Below are 13,537 nucleotides of genomic sequence, written 5' to 3' on the forward strand. Positions count from 1 at the left end.
CAGCTGGGACTAGAACCAGCGTCAATATAGGATGCTGGTGGTGCAGGCAGAGGATTGACCTATTGCGACACAGTGCTAGCCTCAAGAATTAATATTAACTGTGAAAAATAATGAGTCCTAAAGAACTTTGCAAAGACCACTAACTTTTTTTTTTTTTAAAAGGTTTATTTATTTGAAAGGTAGAGATACAGATAGAGAAGGGGAGATAAAGAGAAATCTTCTGTCTGCTGGTTCACTCCCCAAATGGCTACATCTGCCGGGGCTGGGCCAGGCCGAAGCCAGGAGCCAGGAGCTTCTTCTGGGTCTCACCAGAGGACTTGGGCCATCCTCCACCGCTTTCCCAGGCCATCAGCAAGGGGTTGGATTGGAAGAGGAGCAGCCAGGAATTGAACTAGTGTCCACGTGGGATGTCAGCATTACAGTTGGAGGCTTAACCTTCTATGCCTCAGCACTAGTCCCTGACCACTACTCTCTCTCTCTCTCTCTTTTTTTTTTTTTTTTTTTTTTTAAAGATTCAGTTAATTATTTGAAAGAGTTACACAGAGGAGTGCAGTGGAGGATGGCCCAAGTCCTTGGGCCCTGCACCCCATGGGAGACCAGGAGAAGCACCTGGCTCCTGCCTTCGGATCAGAGTGGTGCGCCGGCCGTGGCGGCCATTGGAGGGTGAACCAACGGCAAAAGGAAGACCTTTCTCTCTGTCTCTCTCTCTCTCACTGTCCACTCTGCCTGTAAAAAAAAAAAAGAAAGAAAGAGTTACACAGAGAGAGGAGAGGCAGAGAGAGAGAGAGAGAGAGAAAGAGAGGTCTTCTATCTGCTGGTTCACTCCCCAATTGGCTGCAACGGCCGGAGCTGTGCCGATCTGAAGCCAGGAGCCAAGAACTTCCTCCAGGTCTTCCACGCAGGTGCAGGGGCCCAAGGACTTGGGCCATCTTCTACTGCTTTCCCAGGCCATAGCAGAGAGCCGGATCGGAAGTGGAGCCGCCGGGACTTGAACTGGCGCCCATATGGGATGCCGATGCTTCAGACCAGGGTGTTAACCCACTGCGTCACAGTGCTAGCCCCAACCACTAACTTCTTTAAAGAAGTTAGCTGTTGATTTGTGAGTTAATTTTTTTAAAAAGATTTATTTATTTGCAAGGTGGAGTTACAGAGGCAGAGGCAGAAAGAGAGAGAGAGAGGTCTTCCATATGCTGATTCACTCCCCAAATGGCCACAATGGCTGGAGCTGGGCTGATCCGAAGCCAAGAGCCTGGAGCTTCTTCCGAGTCTCCCATGTGGGTGCAGCGGCCCAAGGACATGGACTGTCCTCCACTGCTTTCCCAGGCCATCAGTAGGGGGCTGGATTGGAAGTTGAACAGCCAAGACTTGAACCAGTGCCCATATTGGGTGCTGGTACTGCAGGTGGTGGATTTACCTACTATGCCATAGCGCAAGTCCCTGTGAAATAATTTTTTTTAAGAGAGAGGTAATTGAATAAAAATACAGTTAAAACTGTACCTAGAACTTCTGAGTCTTCATGAGTATTTTGAGTTAGATTAAGAGTTCTGTTAGGGAGAAATTTGGGTTTATATTTATGTGTGTGTGTGTGTGTGTGTGTGTGCATAATTTATTTAATTATTTGAAAGGGATTATTAGAAAATGGGAGAGAAACAAAGAAAGAGATCTTTATCCACTGATTAACTTCCTAGATAGCCACAATGACCAGAGCTGGGATGGTCTGAAGCCAGGAACCAGGAGCTTTTTCGTGTTCTCTTATTTGAGTGTAGAGGCCCAAGCACCTGGGCTAGCCTCTGCTGCTTTCCCAGGCATGTTAGAGGGAACTGGATTGGAAGTGGGGATGCCAGATCTCAAACTGGTGCCTACATAGGATGCTGGCATTGCAAGTGGTGGCTTTACCCATTATGCCACAATGCTGCCCCCAAGGGGTGTATATTTTGAAGTCCCAAGATTATCAATATAATTTTTAAAAGAATTATTTATTAGAAAGAGTTACAGAGAGAGTTAAAGCCAGAGAGAGAGCGGTCTTCCATCTGTTGGTTTCATTCCCCAAATGACCACAATGACCAGAGCTGAGCTGATCTGAAGCCAGAAGCTTCTTCTGGGTCTCCCATGCAGGTACAGGAGCCCAAGTACTTGGGCCATCTTTTACTGCTTTCCCAGGCCATAGCAGAGAGATGGATATGAAGAGGAACAGCCAGGACTCAAACTGGTGCCCATATGGGATACCAGCGCTGCAGGCTGGGGCTTTAACATGCTGCGCCACTGCGTCGCCCCCTATCAATATAATTTTAATGATTGATTTTTTCTTTATGTATAGTCATTTGTAAGTATACATGCTAACTTAAATAGATGTTGCTTACAAACATTTTGAATACAGAATTCCATTTTATTTACTTTTGCCAACTGATATTTAGCTACTAACCATATGTTTAGTTATTTATTTAATGTGGTAGGCGTGTGTGTATGTTGTTGGAGAAGCCAGCCTGGCATTTGATATTCTAGAATAATAAAAGGGCATACTCTGGGCCGGCACCACGGCTCAATAGGCTAATCCTCCGCCTGCGGCGCCGGCACTCTGGGTTCTAGTCCCGGTCGGGATGCCGGATTCTGTTCCGGTTGCCCCTCTTCCAGGCCAGCTCTCTGCTATGGCCCGGGAGTGCAGTGGAGGATGGCCCAAGTGCTTGGGTCCTGCACCCGCATGGGAGACCAGGGGAAGCACGTGGCTCCTGGCTTCGGATCAGCGCTGTACGCCGGCCGCAGCGCGCTGGCCGCGGCGGCCATTGGAGGGTGAACCAACGGCAAAGGAAGACCTTTCTGTCTGTCACTCTCTCACTGTCCACTCTGCCTGTCAAAAATTAAAAAAAAAAAAGGCATACTCTGGATACCAACAAAGTATTTGATAGGACTAACTGTACAAATAGAACTTGCTTGAAAACTTCCTGTTGTGGTCACATGATGAGGGAGGGAGGCATGAAGTTAGGCAGAAGTATAACCACCTATGTTCATTGCTAGAACACATTTAAATTGAGGGATTGAGGGGGCTAAAGTTCTATCGGTACTGGGACTTTTTTTGAATGGAGGTTTAGAATTCTCATAAATCACTAATAGCCTTGGGTAAATATGGGAAAAGGAGAATAATTATTTTTAAGTCTGATATTGTATTAGTGTGTGCCTTTTTAAAAATAAATAAAGTAACCATTTTTGCATAAAGGTTTATTGGAGAAAGCAGAAAACCCACCTGGTTACATTTTAAGTGAATAACTTGGGAATATTGATGTACAGTTTTTTTTTTTTATTATTTTTTGACAGGCAGAGTGGACAGTGAGAGAGAGAGACAGAGAAAAAGGTCTTCCTTTGCCGTTGGTTCACCCCCTAATGGCCACTGCGGCCAGCTGGCTGCGGCTGGTGCACCGTGCCAGTCCAAAGCTGGGAGCCAGGTGCTTCTCCTGGTCTCCCATTCGGGTGCAGGGCCCAAGCACTTAGGCAATCCTCCACTGCACTCCTGGGCCACAGTAGAGAGCTGGACTGGAAGAGGAGCAACAGGGACAGAATCTGGTGCCCCGACCGGGACTAGAACCCGGGGTGCCAGTGCCACAGCTGGAGGATTAGCCTATTGAGCCGTGGCGCTGGCTGATGTGCAGTTTTTTTAGAAATGTTATTGTGTAGGTGGGGGCAACTTTTTTTTTTTTAAGATTTATTTATTTTATTTGAAAGGTAGAGTTACATATAAGCTGTACTTTGGAAATTTATATTCATTAAATAAAAGTTAAAAAAAATGAAAGGTGAGTTACAGAGAAGCAGAGGCAGAGAGAGAGAGAGAGAGAGAGAGAGAGAGAGAGAGAGGTCTTTCATCCACTAGTTCACTTCCTAGATGGCCGCAATGGCAAGAGCTGAGTTGATCCAAAGCCAGGAGCCAGGAGCTTCTTCTGGGTCTCCCACATAGGTTCAGGGGCCCAAGCACTTGGGACATCTTCTACGGCTATCCCAGGCCATCGCAAAGAGCTGGATTGGAAGTGGAGCAGCTGGAACTCAAACCGGCACCCATATAGAATTCTGGCATTGCAAGTGGCGGCTGTCGCTCCCCGTCTTCGTGGAGGAACGACACAGGACCCTGCGCTGTTCTTTTGTCTGCTCTGCCCTCCCCGGGTTTGCTGCTGGTTCTTCCCGGGTTGGCTACCGACCCTTCCACCTCCGTGGAAGGGCGGTTCCCCCTGCCACCTTCCCCACTTCCGCAGGGGAGCGGCACACCGCCGGCCGGCTCTCTCGGGGGCTGCACAGGTGTTCCCTCAGATGTTCCCGTTAGATGTTCCTGGTGCATGTTTTCTCTCTCCTCCTTTATAGTCCTCTTCCACCAATCCCAACTCTGCTACCCACACGCCAAGTACGCTGCTCTCCTCCAATCAGGAGCAGGTCCTACAGTTTATTGGTTGAACTGGAGGCAGCTGTGTAGAAGCTGTTTCCTCCTCTCCCAGCGCCATATTGTGGGAGAGCAGATGCATAGAATAAGTCTTAATTCCAGTAACTTAGTCTAGTCCGAGTTGCTCCCAGTTGCTCCCCACAGCGGCTTTAGCCACTACACCACAGCTGTAGCCCCAGTGGGCCAACTTTTAAAATCTCATTATTCTCCCTAAATACCCAAGTATTTATTCCCATCTTCTTTTTTTTTCTCTCTCTCCTTTTTATAAAAAGAAATTATAGGCCGGCGCCGCGGCTCACTAGGCTAATCCTCCACCTAGCGGTGCTGGCACACCGGGTTCTAGTCCCGGTTGGGGCGCCGGATTCTGTCCCGGTTGCCCCTTTTCCAGGCCAGCTCTCTGCTGTGGCCCGGGAGTGCAGTGGAGGATGGCCCAAGTGCTTGGGCCCTGCACCCCATGGGAGACCAGGAGAAGCACCTGGCTCCTGCCTTCGGATCAGTGCAGTGCGCTGGCCGCAGTGCGCCAGCCGTGGCGGCCATTGGAGGGTGAACCAATGGCAAAGGAAGACCTTTCTCTCTGTCTCTCTCTCTCACTGTCCACTCTGCTTGTCAAAAAAAAAAAAAAAAAAAAAAAAAAAGAAATTATAATGGTGAAATGATGACAGTAATCTATGACTATAATGTGACTGGAATGACTGATGAGTGAGTTTTCTTAAAAAATCTTTCATATGCAGCAAAATAAAAGCCAAGTTAGCTTTGTCTTCTTAAGAGCAGACAAAAGCTGATTGTGCTTTTTTCTCAATGATATTATACCCTTTTCTAGGAAAGTTTTAGTTTTTTGTTGTTGTTATGGAATGATTTTCAGTCTGCATTTTATTCTTTTGAAAATTTTAAAAAATATTTATTTGGAAGCAGAGAGAGAGAGAGAGAGAGAGAGAGAGAGAAAGTGTTTTTCCATCTGCTGGTTCACTCCCCAGACAGCTGCAGTAGCTCAGGGCTGAGCTAGGCTAGGCCAAAGCCAGGAGCAAAGGGATTCTTCCTGGTCTCCTGTGTAGTTGCAGGGGCCCAAGCACTTGTGCCACGTGCTGTTTTCCCAGGTGCATTAGCAGGAAGCTGGATTGGAAATGGAACAGCCAGGACTCAAATTGGCGCCCTTATGGGGTGTCAGCATAGCAGGTGGAGGCTTAGCCTTCTGTGCCAAAGTTCTGGCCCCTTGAATATTTTGAAGAATGTAAAATTTCACCCAGTTGGCTTTGTATTCAGCCAGAATTTATTCGGTGCCAAGACTTGTGAATAAACTAATCAAGCTGAGTTGATGCTATTTAGGGATCAAAGCCAGAGTATATTTATGATCTAATAAATAATTGATTTTTCTGTATGATTTTAGGTGGATTTTGAGGGCTGTTTCAGAGAATTTCAGAAATGTCACATTGTTAGAATATCTTGGCCGGCACCGCGGCTCAATAGGCTAATCCTCCGCCTGCGGCACCGGCACCCCGGGTTCTAGTCCCGGTTGGGGCACCAGATTCTGTCCCTGTTGCTCCTCTTCCAGTCCAGCTCTCTGCTGTGGCCCGGGAGTGCAGTGGAGGATGGCCCAAGTGCTTGGGCCCTGCACCCCATGGGAGACCAGGAGAAGCACCCGGCTCCTGGCTTCGGATCAGCGCGGCGGCCATTGGAGGTTGAACCAACGGCAAAGGAAGACCTTTCTCCCTCTCTGTCTCTCTCTCTCAATGTCCACTCTGCCTGTCAAAAAATAAAAAAAAAAAAACAACAAAACAAAACAAAACAAAAACAAAAAAACCAAAAACCAAAACAAAATAAAAAAGAAATGTCACATTGTTAGAATTTCTATGTTACTTTAACGTTACCCCATATGCCTGGAATCATGTATATTATATTAAAAAGTTCCCTTTTTTAAAAAATATTTATTTATTTGAAATAATTGCAGAGAGAGGGGAGATAGAGAGAGAGAGAGAGAGAAAGAAAAAGAGAGAGAGATATCTTCCATCCACTGATTCACTTCCCAGGTGGCTGCAATGGCCGAGGCTTGGTCAGGCCTAGGCCAGGAGCCAGGAGCTTCATCCAGATCTCTGATGTGGCTGCAGGGGTCCGGCTGGTGCCCATACAGGATGCCAGCATCACAGGTGGTAGCTTAACCTGCTGTGCCACAGCTCCAGCCCCTAATTTTTGTTTTTGATGTTTCTGATTATTCTAATAAGTACTCTTTTTCTTATGTCTTCATGTTTTATGCATTTCCTTTAGTATCTTCCTATTGAGTTACAGTTTTCTTCCTTCACTCAAAAGGGAAAATTATAAAGTGACTATTTTGAAAAATCAGCTAAGTTTTCATTTGTCAGTTTAAAATGTGTAATAAATATTTTGAAGAAATTATTAAATGAAATTGATGTTCAAGCACCTTTTTTATAATTTATAAATCAATAATTAGTGTCTATTGCCAGTACTACTTCTAGCCTCCATTAATTAATTAAAATATTTTTCAGGTTAGTTTATGTTATGTTAAGCTTAAGCCTTTTCATTGTGATTTTAATTTGTAAAGTTGATGATAGAGTAAATTGTTTATGTTATTAAAGCTTTTCTTGAATTAATGAGTTGATTTTTAACTAGCTATTATATTTTATTAATTCCTAATTACCAATCTTATTTTTAATCTTAAAAACATATTATATTAGTAATAATATAAAATAATTCCAGTAGTATTTTTTTTCTTGCTTATCTAAACAGATGTTGATGTGTTTGCCTATTAAATATAATTGTGTTCTAGGTTAACTTCTCAACCTGGTGCTACATTACCAAACGGACATAGTAGCTTATGTGAGTATTCTTTTATGAAACTGGTTAGTATTGAAATTCTTAGAGTAAAGCATTAAAGTGGAGAAAAGTAGAGTGTGATACTTTTTAAAGATTTATTTTATTTATTTGAAAGACAGAGTTACAAGAGAGGAAGAGACAAAGAAAGAGAGAGAGGTCTTCCATCCGCTGGTTCATTCCCCAGGTGGCTGCAATGGCAGGAGCTGAGCCAATCAAAGCTAGGAGCCTGGAGCTTCTTCCAAGTCTTCCATTTGGGTGCAGGGGCCCAAGCACTTGGGCTGTCCTCCACTGCTTTTCCAGGCACAGGGCACTGGATTGGAATTAATGCAGCCGGGACTTGAACTGGTGCCCAGATGGGATGCCGGCCCTGCAGTCTGGAGTTTTAAGCTGCTGCGCCACAGTGCCAGCCACTAGAGTGGTTTAATAGTATGTTCATTATACAGTTGGAAAATAGGTGGATTTCAATCATAATGTATATAACTGCTAAACTTTCAGAAATTAGTATAGCAAATACTTTAAATTATTGAAAAATAGTCATGGAAATGTTAGATTATTGAATATTAAAGCCATTTAAGACAGTTATATTCAACTTAGTCTTTTAAAAATTAGTTTTTTCTCTCTTTTTGTATTTTGAAATGGAAATATCTCTCTTTTTACAGCCCTTCGAAGCCATCCCCTTCGAGGGGAAAAGAAGGGAGATGGGGACCTTTCTTGTATAAATGGTGATATGGAAGTCAGAAAAAGCTGTCGATCCAGGAAAAACAGATTTGAAAGTGTGAACCAGAGTTTGTTATTTGACCAACTGGTAAATAGGTATGACTGTTTATGCATTAAGTAACTTCATTTAAGTATTTGGTTTTAAGTCAGTTATTGTTTTAAAAAGTAACTGAACCACTGACTTTGAAATAAATTTAATTCTTGTAAAACTTAGTTTGATTTAACAGAAATTATCAGTGATAGACAGTTTTTTAGTTAAAATTTTCTTATTGCTTTTAAGCTTTTGTGTGTAGTTAAATAATAAAAAGTAAATTTTATTCTGTCTTTATTACTATAGTCTTGATATTTGCTCATTTAACATTTGTGGTTTTGATAATTTTTAAGCAACATTAAATTCCATTTTGATATATAGTAAATAGTAGTGTTGTTAGTCAAGATTTGGAATTGAAGATGTTTTGAGACAGGGTGTGGGGTTGAGTCACTTAGCTAGTGAGTGAGTCTACTTGACCATCAGTTCAGCATCTATATCTTCAAAACTTTATTTTCTCAGATTATATTTTTGTCTTAGCCTGTTTGCTGCTACTAGAAGGAAATACACCAGACTGGTTAAACTTTAAAGAAATTTATTTCTCGTGGTACTGAGGGCAGGGAAGTCCAGGACTGAGGACCTAGGTGATAGAACTTAGCTGCATTGTAACATGGCAGAGGGAGGGAGTGGGAGAGGCAATAATGAAAGAAGGAAGTGAGGGAGAAAAGGTCCAACTTAACCTTAATATAACCAATGCACTCCCACCACAGTAGCCGTAGTCCATGTGTGGGGGTGGTGCCCTCATGACCCCGTCACCTCTTAAAGGCCCTGCCTCTCAGCACAGTTGCTTTGGGGATTAAGTTTCTAGTATCTAACTTCGGGGTTGGGGGGACACATTAAAACTCTACCGGGTGTCACCCTGATTGGCCTTACGATGGGAGGTCAGTGTAATTTATATTCTATAGTGCTAGTATCTTATTTGGTTATTAATTATTCTAATACTTAGATTAAGTTAAGTATGTAGGTAAGTATCTGCATTCATAGTAAATATTATGCGCTTATTAAAAAGATAAAATAAAAATTGCCAAGATGATGTGTATTTGTTGGACTTTAGTGTTTTCTAATTTCTGAGAATACCTGTTCAGTTAACCATACTTGGTTTTGAATTTTTTACAAGTCCTTTTGTTTCATACAATTTTCTTTCTTTTTTTTTTTTTTTTTTTTTTTATGTTTTTGACAGGCAGAGTGGACAGTGAGAGAGAGAGACAGAGAGAAAGGTCTTCCTTTGCCGTTGGTTCACCCTCCAATGGCTGCCGTGGCCAGCGTGCTGCGGCCGGCGCACCGCGCTGATCCAATGGCAGGAGCCAGGTACTTATCCTGGTCTCCCATGGGGTGCAGGGCCCAGGTACTTGGGCTATCCTCCACTGCACTCCCTGGCCACAGCAGAGAGCTGGCCTGGAAGGGGGGCAACCGGGACAGAATCCAGCGCCCCGACTGGGACTAGAACCCGGTGTGTCGGTGCTGCAAGGCGGAGGATTAGCCTAGTGAGTCGCGGCGCTGGCCACGTACAATTTTCACTATTACCATCTTATAAAAAGATTAAATTTGTTTTTCCCAGTGCTGTGGATCTGATAGTTATTTTTAGTGGTATTATGGATTAATTTATTTGAAGTTTTAAAAACAAAAGGCTTGTCTTTTTTTTAATCTTTATTTTAATAAATACAAAGGTCTTTCAAAAAGTTTCAGGAAAATGGAATTAAAAAGTTTATTTTTGTGCAAGATACTTTGAAATCCATGCATAGTTTTTTCATAATATGCATTTCCCATGGACTTTTTGCATACTCCTTGTGTATTAAGGTAGAAGATGATTGGCTTCATTTTTAATCTTTTTTATTGGCATTGTTTTCTGATGGATGCTGATTATGAAAATATTTAATTATGATATATACAGTTCCATATCAGAGATGATTGTGCTTTGTGTTATTATGCTTTGCTGGAGAGCTTGTTTCATGTATGACATAGTATATGATCCCTTCCTTTTCGTAACCATGGTTGTGTTATATGAATATAGTACTGCTGAAGCTGTACTGCAGGAAATGGACAACATTAACATCAGACGGAATCGTCGGTCAGGAGAAGTGGAGCGACTTCGAATGTGGACAGATACAGAATTTGTGAGTATATCAACTCTGGCAGACATTGCAAGTATAACCTATTGAGTAATTCGAAGGGAGAATGAGCAGCATTTGAATACTTTTCAGTTAACACAATTGTTCCTTTGTCTTCATTTCAAGTTTAGTTTGGAATTTTATTGTTGCTTTTTTCTTTTATCCATTCACCTCTTGCCATAGCCGTCCCCAAAATGCCCTGTACGCTTTTTACGGATGAATTATCTTAAAGTGTTGATCTGATTCTGTCAGTCTTCTGATTTGAACCTTTAACTTTTTTTTTAATTGTGCACTGAATTAATTAAAAATACCTTGACTTTTATAATCTGATCTTTGAATTCTAGAGTGTTTTATACTTCTCTTTATCACATTGAACTTGTTTTACTTTCTTTGTAATTATCTGATCTGTCTTATTCCTTCCTACTATACTGTAATTTGTTTGAGGGAGAAAACATGTTGATGGCATTTTGAAAAACATTTATTTATTTATTTGAAAGAGTTGCAAAGAGAGGGAGAGACAGAGAGAGATCTTTCATCTGCTGGTTTACTACTCAAATGGCCTCAGTGGCAGGAGCTGGGCTGATCCAAAGCCAGGAGTCAGGAGCTTCTTCTTTGTCTCCCACATGGATGCAGGGGCCCAGGTACTTGGGCCATCCTCTACTGCCTTCCCAGGTCATTACCAGGGAGCCAGTTCCAAAGTGGAACAGCTGAGACTTGAACCAGTGCCCATATGGGATGCCTGTGCCCAGGCAATGGCTGTACCTGCTGTGCCACAGTGCTGGCCCTGACATTATATACTTTTAATATTTTATACATTTTGGTTTTCTTTTGACCTTTACATTTACTAACTTCAGGCAGTTTCTTTCTTTCTTTTTTTTTTTTTTTTTTGACAGGCAGAGTGGACAGAGAGAGAGAGAGACAGAGACAGAGAGAAAGGTCTTCCTTTTTGCCGTTGGTTCACCCTCCAATGGCCGCCGCGGCCGGCGCATCACGCTGATCCGAAGCCAGGAGCTGGGTGCTTCTCCTGGTCTCCCATGGGGTGCAGGGCCCAAGGACTTGGGCCATCCTCCACTGCACTCCCTGGCCACAGCAGAGAGCTGGCCTGGAAGAGGGGCAACCGGGACAGAATCCGGCGCCCCGACCGGGACAAGAACCCAGTAGGCCGGCGCCGCTAGGTGGAGGATTAGCCTAGTGAGCCGCAGCGCCGGCCTCAGGCAGTTTCTTTTTTATGGATCTGTGCCTTGCAAATATGTGCTTCATAAATTTTACTGAGCATGCATGTCCCGTTGGGCTAACATTATATGTAGCAGAGAATAAATCCTATGTTAATTGACAGATTGCTCTTTTTAAAGGAAAACATGGATATGTATTCAAGAGTGAAAAGACGAAGAAAATCATTGAGAAGAAATAGTTATGGAATACAAAATCATCATGAAGTTTCTACTGAAGGTGAAGAAGAAGGTTTGTGCAATACCTTATGGAATAAATACCAGCGTTCAGGTGGAAGGGAAGAAAAATAGTATATACAAACAATACGTATAAAATATTGGTAGATGAGTGATTTTTGGCTTTTGAATATATATGGTGTATAACTTGAGATAAATATTCTAAGTTTTCATTTTCTTCATTTGGAAAATGCTTTTACATGTACATTCTACATTCTTTTGTAGCGTTGATTTCATTAGTAGCCACTGGTAGTCCTTAAGTGATCTAATCTGCAGCGGTATTTGCCATAGCCTAATTTGCTTATTAGGTGAGGTCTCTTCTACACTTATTTTTTTAAGTGCGCATTTCTTTTTTATTTATTTTAGAAGATTTATGTATTTATTTATTTATAAAGATTTATTTATTTATTTGAAAGACAGAGTTACAGAGAGAGAGAAGGAGAGGAAGGTGAAGAGATGGAGAGATCTTCCATCTGCTGGTTCACTCTCCAAATGGCCACAATGGCCGGAGCTGGGCCAATCCAAAATCAGGAGCCAGGAGTTTCCTCCAGGTTTTCCATGTGGCCCAAGCACTTGGGCCATCCTCCGGTGCTTTCCCAGGCATATTATCAGGGTGCTGGATTGGAATGGAGCAACTGGAACTCCATCTGGTGCACATTTGGGATGCTGGGACCTCAGGTGGTGGCTTTACCCACTAAGCCACAGCACTAGCCCCGTATTTATTTATTTGAAAGTCAAAGTTACAGTGAGAGAGAGAGGGAGGGAGGGAAGGGTGAGAGGAGAGAGAGAGAGAGACACAGAGAGAGAGACAGAGAGAGAGAGAGATCAATTTTCTCTGCTGGTTCCTTCCCCAAATGGCCTCAACAACTAGGGCTGGGCTAGGCTGAAACCAGGAGCCAAGAACTCCACCTGGGTCTCCTACTTGGGTGGCAGGGTCTCAAGCACTTGGACCATTTTCCACTGCCTTTCTAGGAGCATTAGCAGGAAGCTGGATTGGAAGTGGAGCAGCTGGAACTTAAATCAGAGCTCATATGGATGCCAGCATTGCAAGTGGTGGCTTAATCTGCTGTGCCACAATGATGTCCCCCTCTTTTGTGCTTAGATTCCTCTTAACTTAGTTTATTTTTACTATTCATAGCCTCTATGGATTTTTTTGAACCTCAAATTTAATTATACGTGGAGGAGTAATGGTGAAGTTTGGAGAAAATGGTAATTATATTAGTGGAAGAGATTGTATGGTTCTTTTCCAAGGCCTATTCAGATTCTGAACTGAAGAACCCATATTGAATTTTAGGGCTGGAGCTTTGCATATGATGAAGGCACAAAGCAGACTGGCTCCATAGGTTATAAATTGATGACTAGTACACCTAAAGGATTGAATTCTATAGGCATTAATCTTTTTTTTTTTTTTTTTTTTTAAGATTTATTTATTTATCTGACAGGTAGACTGACAAAGAGGAAGAGGGAGATAGAGGGAGAGAGATCTTCTATCCTCTTGTTCACTCCCCAGAAGGCTGCAAGGACTGGGGCAGGCCAGGCCAAGCCAAAAGCCTGGAACTGCATTCAGGTCCACCACATAGGTGGCAGGGCCCTGGTACTTGGGCCATCTTCTGCTTTCCTAGGGAGCTGGACTGGAAGAGGAGCAGCCAGGACTCTGAGCACTCCGATAGGAGATGCCTGTGTTGTAAGCAAGTGGCTTAACCTGCTGTAGCACAATGTTGGCACCTTGTCATCATTAATCTTTACTGAAAGAGATTTTTAGAGGATTTGGTGTATCATAAATGCAGATTAGTAGTACTTTACCAAGGGGTCATACTGGTTTCTTCTATTTGTGTAGCTTAGATGAAGGATTGTATTTATTATTCAAAATCTGTTATTAATATATTATTAGCCAGTTTTGAAAAGCTGGTATTTCTATGGAAGATATTTTATTGAG

General features: G+C 42.8%; 1 protein-coding gene across 6 annotated transcripts in view; it reads left to right on the top strand.

The window, feature by feature from the left end:
• ATAD2B (ATPase family AAA domain containing 2B) overlaps positions 1-13,537 on the top strand; it is a 221,718-nt gene that overhangs the window by 44,381 nt on the left and 163,800 nt on the right. For all 6 annotated transcript variants that reach the window (XR_016229549.1, XR_016229550.1, XM_002710061.6 and 3 more), the window contains exons 3-6: positions 7,197-7,246; positions 7,903-8,056; positions 10,060-10,162; positions 11,509-11,617. Coding sequence is in view for 4 of the 6 variants with exons in the window: in XM_002710061.6 (XP_002710107.1) it covers positions 7,197-7,246; positions 7,903-8,056; positions 10,060-10,162; positions 11,509-11,617 (416 nt within the window). In the remaining 2 variants the exon portion in view is untranslated. The remainder of the gene's footprint in view (positions 1-7,196; positions 7,247-7,902; positions 8,057-10,059; positions 10,163-11,508; positions 11,618-13,537) is intronic.

The sequence above is a fragment of the Oryctolagus cuniculus genome, chromosome 2 (genome assembly GCF_051225735.1).
Source record: "Oryctolagus cuniculus isolate XC-2025 breed Fujian yellow rabbit chromosome 2, ASM5122573v1, whole genome shotgun sequence".
Classification (NCBI taxonomy): domain Eukaryota; kingdom Metazoa; phylum Chordata; class Mammalia; order Lagomorpha; family Leporidae; genus Oryctolagus; species Oryctolagus cuniculus.